This window comes from Strigops habroptila, chromosome 2 (assembly GCF_004027225.2).
Source record: "Strigops habroptila isolate Jane chromosome 2, bStrHab1.2.pri, whole genome shotgun sequence".
NCBI classification, from domain to species: Eukaryota; Metazoa; Chordata; class Aves; order Psittaciformes; family Psittacidae; genus Strigops; species Strigops habroptila.
The window spans coordinates 19,747,613-19,762,971 of NC_044278.2; the positions used below are offsets into that span (position 1 = coordinate 19,747,613).

The 15,359-nt window shown below is 41.8% G+C and overlaps 3 protein-coding genes and 1 long non-coding RNA gene across 12 annotated transcripts in view; 2 read left to right on the plus strand and 2 right to left on the minus strand.

Annotated features, from left to right (window-relative positions):
• Positions 1–2,320, minus strand: part of TBC1D23 (TBC1 domain family member 23) — a 39,145-nt gene extending 36,825 nt beyond the window's left edge. For all 8 annotated transcript variants that reach the window (XR_003990197.1, XR_003990196.1, XR_003990195.1 and 5 more), the window contains exon 1: positions 2,163–2,320. Coding sequence is in view for 2 of the 8 variants with exons in the window: in XM_030477176.1 (XP_030333036.1) it covers positions 2,163–2,203 (41 nt within the window). In the remaining 6 variants the exon portion in view is untranslated. The remainder of the gene's footprint in view (positions 1–2,162) is intronic.
• Positions 2,321–2,350: 30 nt separating this feature from the next.
• LOC115604264 lies at positions 2,351–6,048 on the plus strand. Its single transcript, XR_003990199.1, has 3 exons — positions 2,351–2,658; positions 3,088–3,216; positions 4,842–6,048. It is a non-coding gene; the product is annotated as an uncharacterized LOC115604264 (long non-coding RNA).
• Positions 6,049–6,274: 226 nt separating this feature from the next.
• CMSS1 (cms1 ribosomal small subunit homolog) overlaps positions 6,275–15,359 on the plus strand; it is a 236,103-nt gene continuing 227,018 nt past the window's right edge. The window contains exon 1 of the mRNA XM_030477182.1: positions 6,275–6,370. Within this exon, the coding sequence (XP_030333042.1) occupies positions 6,310–6,370 (61 nt within the window). The 5' untranslated portion in view covers positions 6,275–6,309. The remainder of the gene's footprint in view (positions 6,371–15,359) is intronic.
• FILIP1L (filamin A interacting protein 1 like) overlaps positions 7,876–15,359 on the minus strand; it is a 203,898-nt gene continuing 196,414 nt past the window's right edge. For both annotated transcript variants that reach the window (XM_030477168.1, XM_030477169.1), the window contains 2 exons: positions 11,580–11,764; positions 7,876–10,295 (listed from right to left, as the gene is read on the minus strand). In XM_030477168.1, the coding sequence (XP_030333028.1) occupies positions 10,205–10,295; positions 11,580–11,764 (276 nt within the window). In that variant the 3' untranslated portion in view covers positions 7,876–10,204. The remainder of the gene's footprint in view (positions 10,296–11,579; positions 11,765–15,359) is intronic.

Consider the following 15,359-nt stretch of genomic DNA (forward strand, 5'->3'; position numbering starts at 1 on the left):
ATGTTATTGTACAGTCCTATATACCTCAAAATTATGACAATGCAGTAATTTACACCAAAAAGTTCAAATGATACATACCATACTTAGAAAAATAATCATTCAACAATGTTCAGGTATGTATACAAGACCAGAGTTTAAATCAATAAATGAAAAAGAAAGTATTCCACTGAAGCTGGCTTAAAAACAAAAACCAAACAAATGAAATAACAAAACCAAAAAGCAAAAAAACCCAACAAACAAACAAAAAAAACCCGCCACCCAAACAAACAACAACAAACCAAACCCAAAACAAAGCAAAAAACCCCCCACAAAACCCAACCCAAACCAAAACCCCCAAAACACAACAAAACCAGAGAGCCATGCGAAGTTTCTAAACAAGCAATAGGAAATACAACTTTATGTTCATTATTCACAGGGTACAGCTCTAGTAACAGGATGTATTCTGGCATATTAATGCAGTATTTAAGCATAAACCACTTGAACTGTTCCCATAAAGACTTACAAAACCTCTTCTAAGGAATGCCTTCCAATTTGCCTTTTCTAGTAGTAACAGCATAACAAATTTCCTATAGTTACATTTTGAACCTGCCAGTCAGAATGCCAACACTGCACACCGCACCTTGAAATATGTCTGGAAACAGTACTGTGCTGCATTCTTAACAGAAATTTTGGCAGTTTATTGTGATCTGGGATCACAACATTCCACATTAGTAATGAAAGAGGTTTGAAGTATTTTTCAGAGATATTTCAAGATGGCTCTTACTCAATATCCAGGGTTGTATTTCAAAGTGTCAAGACTGCCCCGTCAATGAGTCTGCCCTTAACTTAATTACATGTCCCAGCAGTCAGGTCTGTATTTAAAAATAATGCTTATGCAACCCTGTATCTATAGAAAATGCTTCATAAATTCTGAAGCTGTAACTAAAAGCAAAAAAGGCTAAAAAACTACACCAATTCACTTTCATTTGTTAGTAAATGATACTTAGTTGTTTTATCCAAAAGCTGCATTTGTAGAACCAACCTAGACAAAGAACAAATACCAGCTGCCTCTGTGTCAATTCTGGCTTTTTTATAGTGAGCTATCTATGTGCAAAGCAGGTTGAGCATAGTTAGCACGATACTTTGAATTTGCCACATGAAATAAAGCCCAAAAGCAAAAACACCAGATTAGAAATGATCATAAAAAGCAGATCTGTAAGATAATTGTTTGAAAAGCGTGTACGTGGAAAGGACAAAGAGCAACGCTGTGTCACAGAGCCACAGAAAGAAAGAAAATCACATGCAACACAGAAGTGCAGAGAAAAACAAAGTGAAGATGCACAGAAATGGAGATGTGGGGTGCTGTAAGAATAGCTTCAGTGTTTAAATACAATGTTTATTTAAGTCTCAGCAATCTTGAGTAAACACGCATGCAACAAATACTAAAATCACATCACTGTTACCATCAAAATGATCCTATACACGCTCCAGAAATAGTGTTTATTCTTGTCCTAGAGGTTCAATGTAAAATCCATTATAAGTAATAGCTGCTTTAGAGGAGAGTGGCAAGCAGAATCATTCAGAAAACAAGTCAGAACCTACTGCTGTCACCCATGCTTGAGTGGGTATACACAGAAAGGGGAATCTGAACTGAACAAAGCAACTCCACTCCAGGCAGACAGCCACACACAGCGAGTAGCGCCTACCGCCTACTAAAGCTATCATCCTAAACTGGACCAACCACCTTGCTCCGGGCTGGCCTCGGCCAGAGACCGCCCTGTCTCTCCCTTGTTTTGACGGCGGCCCTTCCTCTTTCGGGACCGAGCAGCGACTGAACGCCCAGAGACGCTTGCCCCGGGGCTCGCCCCACGCTCCCACTGCCCTGGGGCTGCCGGTCCCGGCCGGTAGGTGGGCAGGGGGGTCCGCCCCTGTCCCGGGGAACTCCCTCAGCCACCACGTCCCCGCCGAGCGCCAGACGGCAACGGGGCCACAGCCACCACCTCCTCCTCGGCCGCGCCAGGGGCAGCCTGAGCCCCGCACCCCAAGTGCGGCGGGTCCCGGGAGAAGGCGGGGGAGAAGCGGCGATAGGCGGGGGATGTTTCGGCCCCTCTCGCCTCCTGCCCCTCGGCCCCGCTGCGGAGAGAAGGAAGCGGGAGGAAAGGCACCGACACCCCGTAACTCACCAGCTGCTCGACGGCGGCGGCGCCTCTTCCCCTTCCGCCATCGCTGTTGACGTGCCCCCTAGCCCGGCCGTAAAGTGCGGTCGGGTGGTGTTCTTGTTTTCCCCCAATACCCCTCCTCCTCACGCGCCGGCTCCCGTTCCCGCGTCCCCTGTGCTGTCGTGAAGTGAGGGCGCCGGCCGTAAAGCGCGGAAGCCTGGCACAGGAGGCTAGGCGGTGCTCGCCTGGGGAGAAGAGGCGGGAGCCGGGAGGAGGCGGCTGTCGGGATTGTCCCAGCGCCAGGCTCGCCGTGGAAAGACGGGTCAGCGGGTCCTCAGCCGTGACTGTGGAGAGCCTGCGGTTACGGGATTCTTCCCCCGGGCGGCAGGAGTTGCCTCCTCTGTGGTGCCCGGGCAGCCCTGCGAGGCGGGCTGGCGCCCCGCCGCGGCGGGAGGTGCCTGAGGGGGGCCCTGTGCTGCTTCGTGTCGGGTGGTGGAGGACGGCCCCGCCGCCAATTCAGGTCAGCAGCAGCTGCCTTCATCGAGAATACACTTGAGAACCGCCTTCCCCGGCTGGGAAGCCATTCTGTGACAAATCTGAGTATTTTCGGTTTTCGTAAAGATGAACTGCTTTGCTATGCATAGGTTTGATTATTAAATGACATCCCCCTACAGTCAGTATTGGGCCAGTCAGAGAAAATTCACAAGTTTCACACAGATCCCTGCTTCCAAGGGCGAAAAATCATTTGGAAGCATTCATTAGCGACCCTAGGCAGAACAACACTGAAGTCCTCGGTCACGCACGTTCCTCACCCGTCTACACCCTAAAAGGAAAAAACCCCATCCTCTACGAAAGCTCAGAAAAACGATTCAAGTAATTCATACATGGAATAACAGTGCCACCTTATGATGAATTCATGTCCTTACACTTGTCTGCTTGACTTCCACAGCTCGCCTGGGGATATGCTCCAGTATGTAAGTGCCCAGACTTCGAGTGGGACTGCTCCTGTGGAAAAAGATACGCACCCGCTTAACGTGCAGGACCTTGCTTCCGAGGAGTCAAGAGTATTCGTTCAAAGGTAACATATAATAAAAAATAAACTATATTTATTTGTTTCTCAGAAAAGATTATATGAATAATCTTAATCAAGAAAGTATTTTACAGTATAAAACCAGATTAATGTAATTAAAAAAACCCAACATTGTGAAGGAGAGGGTAACAGAGGGTAATACTCTTAATTCCTTTCTTCTTTTTACCACTTCATGCATATTTTTCAATTAAAAAAATGAACAAACCAACAAAAAAGCCAGCATTTTAAACACCTACTCTTATTACTTAGGAAAAAAGTTTGTGAAATGTTCATGAGGGATCATTTTGCTCCTGGAAGTATTGATTGCAAAGTAGCGGTCCTAATATTGCATGGGAGCTGATTCCAGGTTTTGGCCAAATGTGGAACTCTTTGGACCAAGGTCTGTATATCACATATCCTCCATCTTCTGAGGAAGGGCTGAAATTTTTCATATCTTTGGTAAATTTGACATTTATTTTTAACAAAAACACCACAGCATGGGGCTATATGCCCTATTAATGAAAGAATCTTGGGAATCTTACTACCACCCAGGGTGGGAAAAGACAGAATTCAATATGTATACCACAGAGGCCAAATCTCTGTGGTCTTGACCATCAAACTTCCCTTGCAACCTCACCGGTTGGATGATGAAAAGATGCCAAAGCTTGGGTGGAAACAATGCATTTAGAACCAATGTAAGTTGTAGACCCTTGCCATGGGATCCTACAGAAAATCCATTATTTTATCCAAGCTTTTATGAACCTGAGTACTTTATATGATGATGGGATACACCTTACTCTGTGGAACTTTCATGCCAGGCGGGTGTCAGGAATCAGGATACACAGGAATTCCAATTCCCTGAGCTTGGTCCGGGGACATTTTAGAATAAGGAATACCGTATAATGATGCTATACTTGAGCCACCTCCCAGGTGACCTGCAAGTCTTCTTTTTAACTGTTCTAAAGTAAAGAAGGACCGGGAGACCCCTTGAAACTTAGTGGGTAGAAAACAACAGAACTGCAAGGCGGGAAAAAATCCATGATGAGAGTACCCAGTCCGAAAGCACTCATGTGCCACCCAGCTCTCCCCTGCCAAGGAGGTTCCTCACTGGCCTGGGGGTGTGGAAATCTCTTTTCTTGCTGCATATGTGAATCCCAACCCTGGTGGGCCAGGGAAGTGTGGCCGTCAGCCTCGCATTGACCACAAGGACTGCAGTGGACAACCATGACCATCTTTGCATTGCTGGAGACCCAAGAATAATGAAGCCACCGGTGAATTATACCACCAGAAGAGTCGCAGGAAGAAAGGACAAAATGTCATACACAACCTGTTAGTTCATATTGGATCAATTATTCTTTTAGGTATTGCTGTAATTATTATTTTAATATGTGTTTGTTTGCCTTGTGATTGCCACTGCGGACGGTCACTTGCCTCTGATCTCCCAGAGCCATAGTCCTCAAACTTCGCATGGGACACATTTTGGTTTTGTAGAATCAATTAACTTTAGGCATGTTATTGTTAAAAGAAAATGTTGTTAATGATTGGCATAGCTACCGTGCGATCTATGATTACACGTATTTTCTACTTCTATTCTTTCTTCTGATCTTATGTGCCTATAACCACCGTGGATGAAGACAACCAACACTGGTCCCAGCAGTGTTTAAGCCACAGATTGGTGTGAGAGCCAGGAAACTGAGCTTGTCTCAGGCACCATTTGCATTCGACCATGGGAGGCTTTGCAAGAATTAGTGCAAACGAAGCAAACTTTAAGGATGTTAGCTCTCAATACTGCATAGACAGGATTGTCATGACCCCTTTTTTTGAAGCTGGTAAACCACCACAGGAGTGTGAAAAATGCTCAACTCGAGCTGACTCAAAGGATGGAGTCAAATAGTGGACACCACAAGATGAGGGACGACGACCACCCAGAGGACCCTCACAGAACCCCAGCTTTGGAACTGTGCATGTGTTCACTAAACTATGCCCATCATTATTATAGTAACACCTCTCTATGCTTTGTATGCAAATTATGGAGAGCACTCCAAAGAATATGAGCATAAAAGGGCAGGGCTCAGGTCAGAGGGTGAGCTCCCACCACTGGCAATACGCTTGGTGAAGAAGACCACCAAGTCATTGCTGGATCCACAGGTGGTGATACTTCTCTCTCTCTTCCTCTCCCTTTCTCTTTCTTTCTTAGAATCATAGAATAGTTTTGGTTGGAAGGGACCTCCAAAGGTCATCTAGTCCAGCCCTCCTGCAATGAGCAGGGACATCTTGAACTAGATCAGGTTGCCCAGAACCACATCCAGCCTGGCCTTGAATGTCTCTACGGATGGCACATCCACCACCTCTCTGGGCAACCTGTGCTGGTATTTTACTACCCTCATTGTAAAAAATTTTTTCCTCACATCCAGCCTGAACCTCCCCTCTTTTAGTTTAAAACTGTTACCCTCGTCCTATTGCAACAGGCAGCTATAAATAGTTGTGTGTGCTCGTTGTACACCTAGAGGGGTGTAAATGCCTTCCGATGCCTCAGAGAAGAGCTTATGTCAGAATCTCGATTCTAAATGTAAAATGAATACCAGATTCTTGCTCCGAAATTCTGGGTTGTGCCAGCTTTTTCCAACTTGGGTTACTCTGGAGTTGCCCGGCAGCTGACGCCGTGCTCAGATGCACCGAGTGTGAGCACTGCTTCTCCTCTCCTCTCCTCTCTTTTTTTATTGAATATTGACTAGAACTAAGTAAAAACACGTGGCACGGGACTTGCTTATCGAGTCAAAGTAGTCATTGTTGAGTTATATCGAACCACAAGCCTCGTATTTTGTATTAATAAATCATAAAACTGGTTGGTTGGTGTCGTTTCACCTTAATTCAGCACAAAGGTATCACGAGCTTGGTCGCTGGTCCCAAGGGGAGGGAGCTCGTCCTAAACGACTCCTTTGGGGACGCGACAAGTGGTAAAACGGGGCCGGCAAGGAAAGGGTTGCAGGGACGATCCCCCCTCTCGGTGGTCCCGCCTTCCCGCCGGGCGGGCGGTGCCAGTGCGCAGGCGCCATGCCCGCGCGCCGCTCCGCCTCCCGCTCCCCGCGTGGCGGCAGCAGCATGGGGGACACGCTGGACGAGCCGTGGTGGGACACCCCGGCAGCGGCAGGCAACAGTCCAGGTATTTTTCCTGGAGCTCGCTCCTCACGCTGGGCTAGGAACACACTTCCTGAGGGCCAGCCCCCTCCTACCTGGCCCTCCTCCTTCCTCTTCGTTGTTTGGTTTTGTGGGGTTTTTATTTTTTATCCCTCCTCCTTCCTGCCCATTTCCCCCTCCCTCCAGTCCTCCTCCTTTCCCTTCTCCGCTTTTAATTTACTTCTCTTGGTTTTCCTCTCTCACTCGCTTTTTTCTTCCCGTGCCTGCTTTTTTTCCCGTTTTGGTACCGTTGGAGGTTTTGCTCGTAAACAAAATCTCCCCGTCCAGGTGATGCCTAATCTCTGACCCTCAGACCCGGAGTACTTATAGGATGAAGCGACAAACAAAAGTACTTAAGTAACAGGAGCCCACTCAACAGAAATACAAAAATGCAAAAAAGATATTCAACAAAAAGTGAATTTTCGAAGGCGGGGGTTGCAGGGCGATGCAGGGGGATGAAGAAAACCGCTTGCTCTGAGTTCAGAGCTCAGCTGTCCCCTGCATTCATTTAGCTTTTAAACTGTGTTTTCTTCCAAACCAAGTTTCTTTGATGAAAGGATGTTGTATACTGTGTATTGATTGCTGTTACCGACGTTACTTACAGGTCTGAAAGGCCTTTGGAGGGAAGAAATACCTGTGGTACTTGAAAAGCATCATCCGTGTGCTCGCTGGGGTGTCCAACATCACCTTTGCCATGTGTTACTGTCAAGGGGCAGGAGTTAAACAGCCTTTCTCCAGCCATTGCTCTTTGGAGTATGGTACTATGGCTGATTTGTCTCTTTGCCTGATGATTATACTATTTGACTCCTATACTTGGTTTTTTTCAGTGTGTCTTAAAGCACTTTACAGCCTGTGGCTGTATGTTGAGGTTTACTGTGGAAATTTAGGTAATGGAGTTTAGTGTGGTAGAGCAAGGCAATTAAAATTACTTTTAAGGCTTTATAGTGCTTTACTTTATTGATTTATTGATAATGTGTTTTGGAGGGGTTTTTTTTCAATATAATGTCAGGACTCCTAAATATCTTAAAAGCCTGCACATTCTGCCCTCCAGAGGTTTCAAGCTGGGTGACCAGTGTCAGCTGATTTTTATAATGTTGGCAGCTTTCCTGTAGAAACGGGATACAAAGTAGGACTCGGATGGTAAACTTTTGGCATGGTGGATAAACCAGCTGATTTTGAGACGAGACTGTGAATCACAACTCTTCTAGTTATGTAAAACTCCTTGGGATGTTTGCAGTTGCATTGTCGAGCTGTTGAAATAATTCAGGTGGGAAGTAACCTCTGGAGATGTCTAATCCAGCCCTGTGCTAAAAGTGCTATATACACTTTACCCCAAGAACATTCTTCGAATGTGTTGCGAGTAATGTTTACAGGTGAGTGTTGTGCAGGTCATGTACTCTGATCTACGTATCCCACCTTTGTAAACTTGTTGGCAGGTTCTTTATGTGGAGACTGTTACTGTATTAAGTTGACACAAGCCGTGAGTAAAGTAAGAAGAACATCTGTTACTTTTATTTTGTGTAGCTATTTTTCACGTACCACAGATGTAAAATCAAAGGTTAATTTGTACCACATCTTATGGATACTATAAAATGCTTTAAGTTGGCATGAAATAGGAAATCAGGGTTTACAATGTACAATGTAAGCAGCAATACAAGAAAATAGTTGCCCATTAGTGAGCACTTTTGACAGACTTGATCAAGTTTATTTCTGTGAAACATCAAGTTTCATAAAAAAAAAAAAGGTTACTATCCAACTACTGCTGACCTATTTTAAAAAAGCATCTCTGCCACAACTGTAAGTGCAAAGCAGAATTCAAAATGTACTATTTAGGTTCTGATCTTTTGCCAAGTCCTTTAAGACTAGTGCTAGAATAAGTCCTTACCAATGGAATATTCTTCCTAATAACTCAGCCATCAAAAGTGTCTTAGATTTTAGCAGCTTGGAGTTAGAAGAGGCTGCCAGTGCGTGAAAGATGTTCAGACTCACTTAAAGGGTATGAAAACACAAAATATATATCCTTATGTATATAAGTAATTCTTAATTTGCTTTTGGCCAGTCATTATTTTAGAATACATATTAAAGATTAAAGGTAGTTACTCTCACTTTGAGACATGAATGTTTACCCTGCTGCAGGTGGTTTATAGATGTCAAAAAACCCCAACAAACAAAACAACAGAAAAACCCCAACCCAAAATCCAACCAGAAAAAACCCCTGAAGGGATTAGCCTCCTATTTACCTTGTCACCTGACACAAACTAAAGAATCTTGCCCAATAACTTCATCAGCAAATCTTTAACTTTGAGAGGAGGTCTGTGGAGAGAGTGGTTAGGGATTATTGTCTAGTTATCATTGTTGTTTAGTGTTACGCATGTCCAAAGTCATTTAACTGCAGGGCTTCCTCCCCAACCTTTTTCCAGTTCATGTCACAACTATGTCCAGTCTTAAATATGATTTTTATATTGCATTCAGAACTATAAGGGAGAGGCTAAGAAATATTAAGGAGGTTGTTTAGTGTTGGTGAAAGACACCAACTTTTTTCTCTTCTCTCCATGAACAGAAAGCACTTCTCACAGCACTGTAAATGTCCATATCTTGCCTGTAGCCAGCATGCCACATCTCCCGAGCAGTTTGGGGGAGAGGGATGGACTTCTGTTTTTCAGAACTTCTTCCAGTTTCCTCCTTTTATGTTACCACTCCTTGTCTTTCATTCTCCATGCTTTCTGTGTCTTCCTTAATCCCATAAGAGTGTAGTATCCTCATTTGTTGGTTTGTTTAGATTCTTAAGTAAAAGCCTATGTGGGCCATGTCCCTCATAAGTAGAAATTAATTATGTCATCTCAAGACAGGAGCAAAAGACAGGGAAACTCTTCTATGTCAGCAGTACACATAGGTGAGAAGTATAATATGGTGCTACGGTGGATGATCTGACAGGCCTTGTGGAGTCCGTTGTGGGCTGTAAAGCAAGGGATGCTATTGTGGGAATTAATTCCTTTTGCCAGAGGCTTTCTTTCTGTAGACTGGCAATAAAGGGTGCCAGATAGCATCTATTTGAAATATGTGATTTGCAACTATTGAGAATCAGGCTGTTTACTGTAGCATGTTCAGTGGGAGTTTGTTGCTTGATCGAAGCTGAGATCTGGTGGCATACCTGTGTATGGAGAGGTTTGTATCTTCTTTTCTTTTTTTTTTGGCTCATCCCTGACTTGCTATCCCTTCTGATGAAACTTGTTCTTCTACTGAAGATCTCTCTGATAAGCATGCCAAGTCAACAGCTGCTGTTTGAAATTTGTGTTTCTTTGCATTTACATACCCTCATTCTGCAAGTTGCAGAACATACAGTGGTGTGCTTCGGTGGATTTTATTTGGATCTGAGCATACATGACATGGAGCCTCGGAACTTTATAGTTACCTGCAGATGTAGTGAATAAAACTTGAAGACTTGACTTTTTAATATGGAAGAGTCATTCTTTTAATTTCTGCATTTTGACACAAGTGTGTCTTGTGTCAAAGGACACAAACTGAAATACTTTTTCAGTAGACTGATCTTTTTAAACTTTTCCTTTATTTCAGTACTCCTACAGACTTTCTTGTGGAGTTGTTGAGGGAGGCCTAGTTTTCTGTCATGGTCTGCAAAAATACTCACGCAGCAGTGCTAACGTGTTGTACTGTCTCAGTGGTTAAATTAAACTTCTAGCTGTGAAATAAAAGGGAAAAATCGGGTAACTGAATGTATCAAAATCTCTCCTTGCTTCAGCAAAAGGGTCGCAATTCTGGCTATGGCACTGTGATCACCACAAGCTTTTGCTTTATTTAGGAATTAGGATTTGACAGTTCTTAAAGAAAGACCTATGTGAAAGGAGTTCTCCCACAAATTATCAGTTGAGCCATTTAGACTGTTGGAATGCACTCTGTTAGGGGAAGAAGAATGAGGGAGACATTAATACCAGGGAAATAAATTGATTTTTATATTCCAAAACAGTAACCATGTTAGTTGATATTACTTAGGTTTCCTGAGGGGGGTTCCTTGCAGTAATAATACCTTGTTAGTTTTAACTTTCTAAATTGGAACAGCAGGAAATTTTCTTGTCAGAGCAACAATTGCTATTTTTCAGAAAATTAGAAACAATGAACCTGGAGTCTCTTCTAATGTTTTGATTGGTTTTGTGCAATGGCTGAAAGGAAACTTTGAGCGAATTTTAAGTCTTTTAAGGAAGTTATGCTTTAAGAATAGCAAAAGGCAAATTCTCTCATGGATGAACTAGAACTCCTGAACTGTTTGTACAAAGAGTTAGTTTGGTTAAAAAAAAAACCTTCATGAAGGTGTATGCATGTGGTTGTTGCCTGTTTTGCTTGAATGTGGGCAGTTGAAAGGAAGGGAAAAATTGTGGAGGAATGCAAGAACAAAATTGCACTTCTATGTAAGTCACAACTTACTGGTAAGCTTGACACAAATTTTGATCATTTCCAAAGTACCGTTTAAGTGAACTCAAATATAAATACAATAGTCCACGTAAAATGGTGAACGTTTACGTAACTGATACAGACAATATCCATGACAATTCTTCTGTCTATTTTTCAAAGTTAGTATCTGCACAAATAGGAGTGGGGTTAATCACATTATTTAACTCATTAAGGAGAGAACTGTTCATCTCCAGATCATGCTTTGAAAGTGATGCTTGGCACAACAAGAAACTCTGCCTTTCTTAAAGTTCTGTGCATTATAAAAGAGCAGATTTCCCCATACCTCTCTTCATTCTGTCCTTACTACAGAACGTAAGATACCCATACTGAAACACTTCTTGACTGGATCAACTTTGAAAACAAAATGGCACCTCCTTCAACCCTTCTTCATTTGATTGACCATATGTTTTTATGCATCTATTGAGACATTATTAGCATTCTTGTTTGTGGAACATGTCAAAACTGAATTTATAGTAGAAACTTATTTGTATCTCATGTGCTTCTCTACTATGAGGACCACATTCTGGAATTACACCAGAAAAACTGTAGCAGAGCTTGGTCCCTGCAGAACCTTTGGCTCCTAAGAATTTGTTTGTCTCTTGTCCTGTGGTGACCATTGATGTGCTGATCACGTGGATGGTTTCAAACTTTTCCCCGATGGAAACAACTACTGCTGAGATTCAGATTGCTTAAATCCAGTTTAATGTCATAGATCATAGAAAATTATTTACCTTCTCCCTCCGCTTTGAAGGCAGGTTTTAGACACAGTCCTTACAATGCGTAACTTTCCAGAACTGCTGTCTTGGAGTGGTTTGCTGAGATGTCCAACAGGAATTTTGACAGGTACTTTGGTTGTGCTTGTAGGCTTTGGTTTGGGGATCCGAGTTGGAGCTGAACGGCGGAACGCATCAGTAATCTTGAAATAAACCAAGAAAATAAGTCAGGCATTAGTGAGATGAATTATGTATTTAGCTCATCAGTGTCTCTTCAACTTTGTAAAACTAAACACATTGCTTTTAGAACTATTTGTCTGAACTTCCTTTCCTTAGTAATGAGAGTATAGCTTTGTATTTATCTATTTGATTGGTGAATATCAAAGAATCTGAGTGGATTGAAATCCAGAGCATGTGAAAGAGGGTTTCCTGTCAGCCCTCTGTTGTTGTTTTTTTCAGAAGCATTTACTGCTGGTTACTACCAAAGATGAGATACATAGATCCTTCCTGGGTCTGAATGTGTATGATTAGTTTCATGTTTTGATTTTCAAAATCAGGGCTTTGAAATTTGGTAAGGAAAAATGAGATGCACTTTTCTTTGCCATCTGTTCCTTGAAGATTTTACCTTTAGGTGGCAGCAAAGTTTTTCTTTTTGAGCTGCATCCGAGTATTTTCACTAAAACTGGGCTGAAACTTGTCATTAATTGCTAAATAAAAAAGCCAACATGCATTTTCATGTTAGTCTTAAATTTATCACTCATTTGTTAGTATGCAAGGGGAAAAAAAGAACACCACGTCCCCCCCAACCAGAAAGCGTTTTGCTTTAATTACCAAAGGCGCTGTGTTAAGAAGGGGTTGGTGTTGGAGGGGATAATTGTGTTCCTGGTATATGGCTTTCCTTGAGTACTGAGTTGGAACAGTTTGCCTTCTGACTATGTGACATGGCTTGGTAGATGAGGGACAGTGTTGAGAAGAAAATGTTTGGGTGGGCTATTCATAGCAGTGCTACAGTCTTATGTAAATTTAAGAGATAATACAAAACATGCCTCAGTTTCCTAACTATAAAAAGAATTAGATTGTCCATCGTTTGCTAAGCATGTTGAGATGAACAGATAAAAATATTTAGTCTTGCATGCTAAAGTATGATTGTATCTCTGAGAAAGAGTTGTGGGTTGTTTTGGCTTGTAGTTTCTGGTTTTGTTTTGTTGTTTCCGAGAAGTGTACCAGTTCAGAAATTCCACAAGGTACAAAATGGTTGGAGAATTCTGTTGTAGTTGATTGAGCAGCAGTGTTAGACTTCAAGAAGGTATTTGTAGGCCCAAATTTTTACAGGTGTTTTGCATCTAACTGGTATTCAGGCTCTAAGGTCTTACTAAGTCAGTGGGAAGTTAGGTGTGAAAATACTCCTGTGCTCTGGCCTATAATATGCTTCAGCTTCTAGCTCGTTAAAACCACCATTTATGATATGGCCTTCAGAGCCTTCAGATTTCATGTCAAGCGAAATATTTTTTGTGATTCAAAATGCTGTTCTGTTTTGCAGTTCTGAATGACAGCATTGAATACATTTGAATTATTATCCCTTAGTGCTGAGAGTTGTGTTACAGCTGATGACTTTGTCAAGGTTTGGTCTGATTACAGTGTTTATATTGCTTTCTTTTGTGTTACATCTGCTTTTAGCCACAGTAACTGAGCTGCTGCAGCTGCTGGTGTAGGCCCAAACTTTAGGATAACAGTTGTATTATAGGGCTCTTTTCCTATGCATATAAACAATACCAGTGTTAAGTTTCTGTGCCAGGACAACTAAACTTGCACTTCAGTGATTGCACCAATATAATTGTATAGCTGTAATTTCTGTTGTAGGCAGGGATTTAACAAACTGTTCATCTAGTTCTCTTCCTTCTCATTCAACACTTAAAAATTGGTTTATTTTTCTTCATTCCTGATAAACATTCTAGAGAGGAAAGAGTGAATAACTTTAAGGAAAACACTTGTTGACACTTTATTTTTTAATTTAATTACATTTGTGGCTAAATGGACTAAACTTTGTTTTTGAACTTGAAAAACTATGAATCTTGCATATGAGTTGTAAAAAGAACATTTTGGGTCAGTTGACTACATCAATGCTTAAACTGCTGTAAGATGTATCAGTAAAGAGGGAATGGCATTATGTGGGAATTGTCTGGAAAGCACCTGGAAGTAACTGTATAGAAATTTCTGCATTGGGTTAGTTGTATGTGTACGGAAAATTCCTGTGCTATTCTTCTAGTTCCTCCCCTACTTCTTAATCTAGAGGCATGTAAGCAGATACATTGGCTATAGCATGTATGTGTATTGGGATGTCCATCTTGTTTTTTCAGGCAGACCTGAATGACTGAAAAAACGCCTATATATATATTTTTGGTGGGCTTTTTCAATTTAATTTTTAACTTTCATCTATGTCTGGGAAATCTGTGTGCACAGAATATCTTCAAATGTGTACATCCTTTCTGTTTTTTTCTTCAAGGTGAATGGTTTTCAGTCTCCCCTTCTTTTTTTGACACTCACTTGTATTCTGAGTTTGCTGGCTCTGTGTTCATCGTTACTATTTGCTTATGGTTCCTTGAGTTCTCATCTGTAGGCCACTTTTTATATCTGTTACCTTTCCAAGTGAAGAAGAGGAAGTAAAACATGTTTATCCTTCAAAAACCAAGTTGAGCTGCTTTTCATGTTCTGGAGAGCCCTTTTACATTCCCAGCAGTGCTCTCTAGCAGTGCTAGAAGCAAAATGTTACCCAGGAGCTACCTGAGTAGTCATGGAGTTTTCCTTTACTTAATATGTATAAACACAGTTAAGTAAGTATTGGCAAATAATTACTGCAACAGCAAAGACGGCCAACCCCAAAGACATTAAACTAGCCACATTTTAGAAATGAGAAGATTGTGGTATGTCTATCTGGAAATACAATAGCATTGATTAGTTTAAGGTGTTGGACTTGGAAAAATATCAAAGTTTTTGTCAGTAGTGCTTACATTTATGGAAATAAGCAGTTAAAGCTCATTTTCAAGGCAAGCAATGACCTAAGAATCAAGAAAGATGCAGTTTCATAAGAATCATTTAACTTCCTCAGTTTTAAATTAACTTCTGAAGTAGATGTCAATCACCTGTAATCAGAATTGGCAGGAGAAGGAATGAGACCTCTTTTGCAGTGGCTGTGTTGTTTCGTAGTGAATGTCAGCAGGTACTTCAGGGACAGGGACAAACACTCCACAGGTGACAAATGTTGAATTTTCACATGACTGTGAAAATGGTCCTTCTTAATTTGAGGAAATCAACTGTGAAAGCGTGCTCTGAAATATCATGATATATATATTCCATACACACTTTGGTTATTTTCCTCATGGGCACAGGGGTGGCTTATCTGTCAATCATATGGGCCACCAGGTATTTTAGCACAATACAGTGCTTGCTTTCTGGGGAATGGGCTAAGGCAAGTGTGTGTGTGGGGAGTTCATGGGGAGAAAATTATGTCTGTTTCTGTGCTGTTCGAGTAGTTCTCCCGCCTTTGGTCCTAATTTCTTTTTTTAAGAAAATATCTCTAAATCTGGTGTGTGTTTTGCTTCCAGTTTGTACTGTATTCATTTAATAGGGAGGAGCATGTAGTACTTTTGCTGTAAGTTTTCTTATGTACCTTGCTACAGTAGTTGTAGAAATTGATCTAGGAGAAATAACTTTAGATAAGGTTCTTTTTCACTGTTTAAATTTTTAGTTTAAGGCGTGTGAGCAACAGAGAGTATAATTTTCAACTTTAGTGAAAGTGGC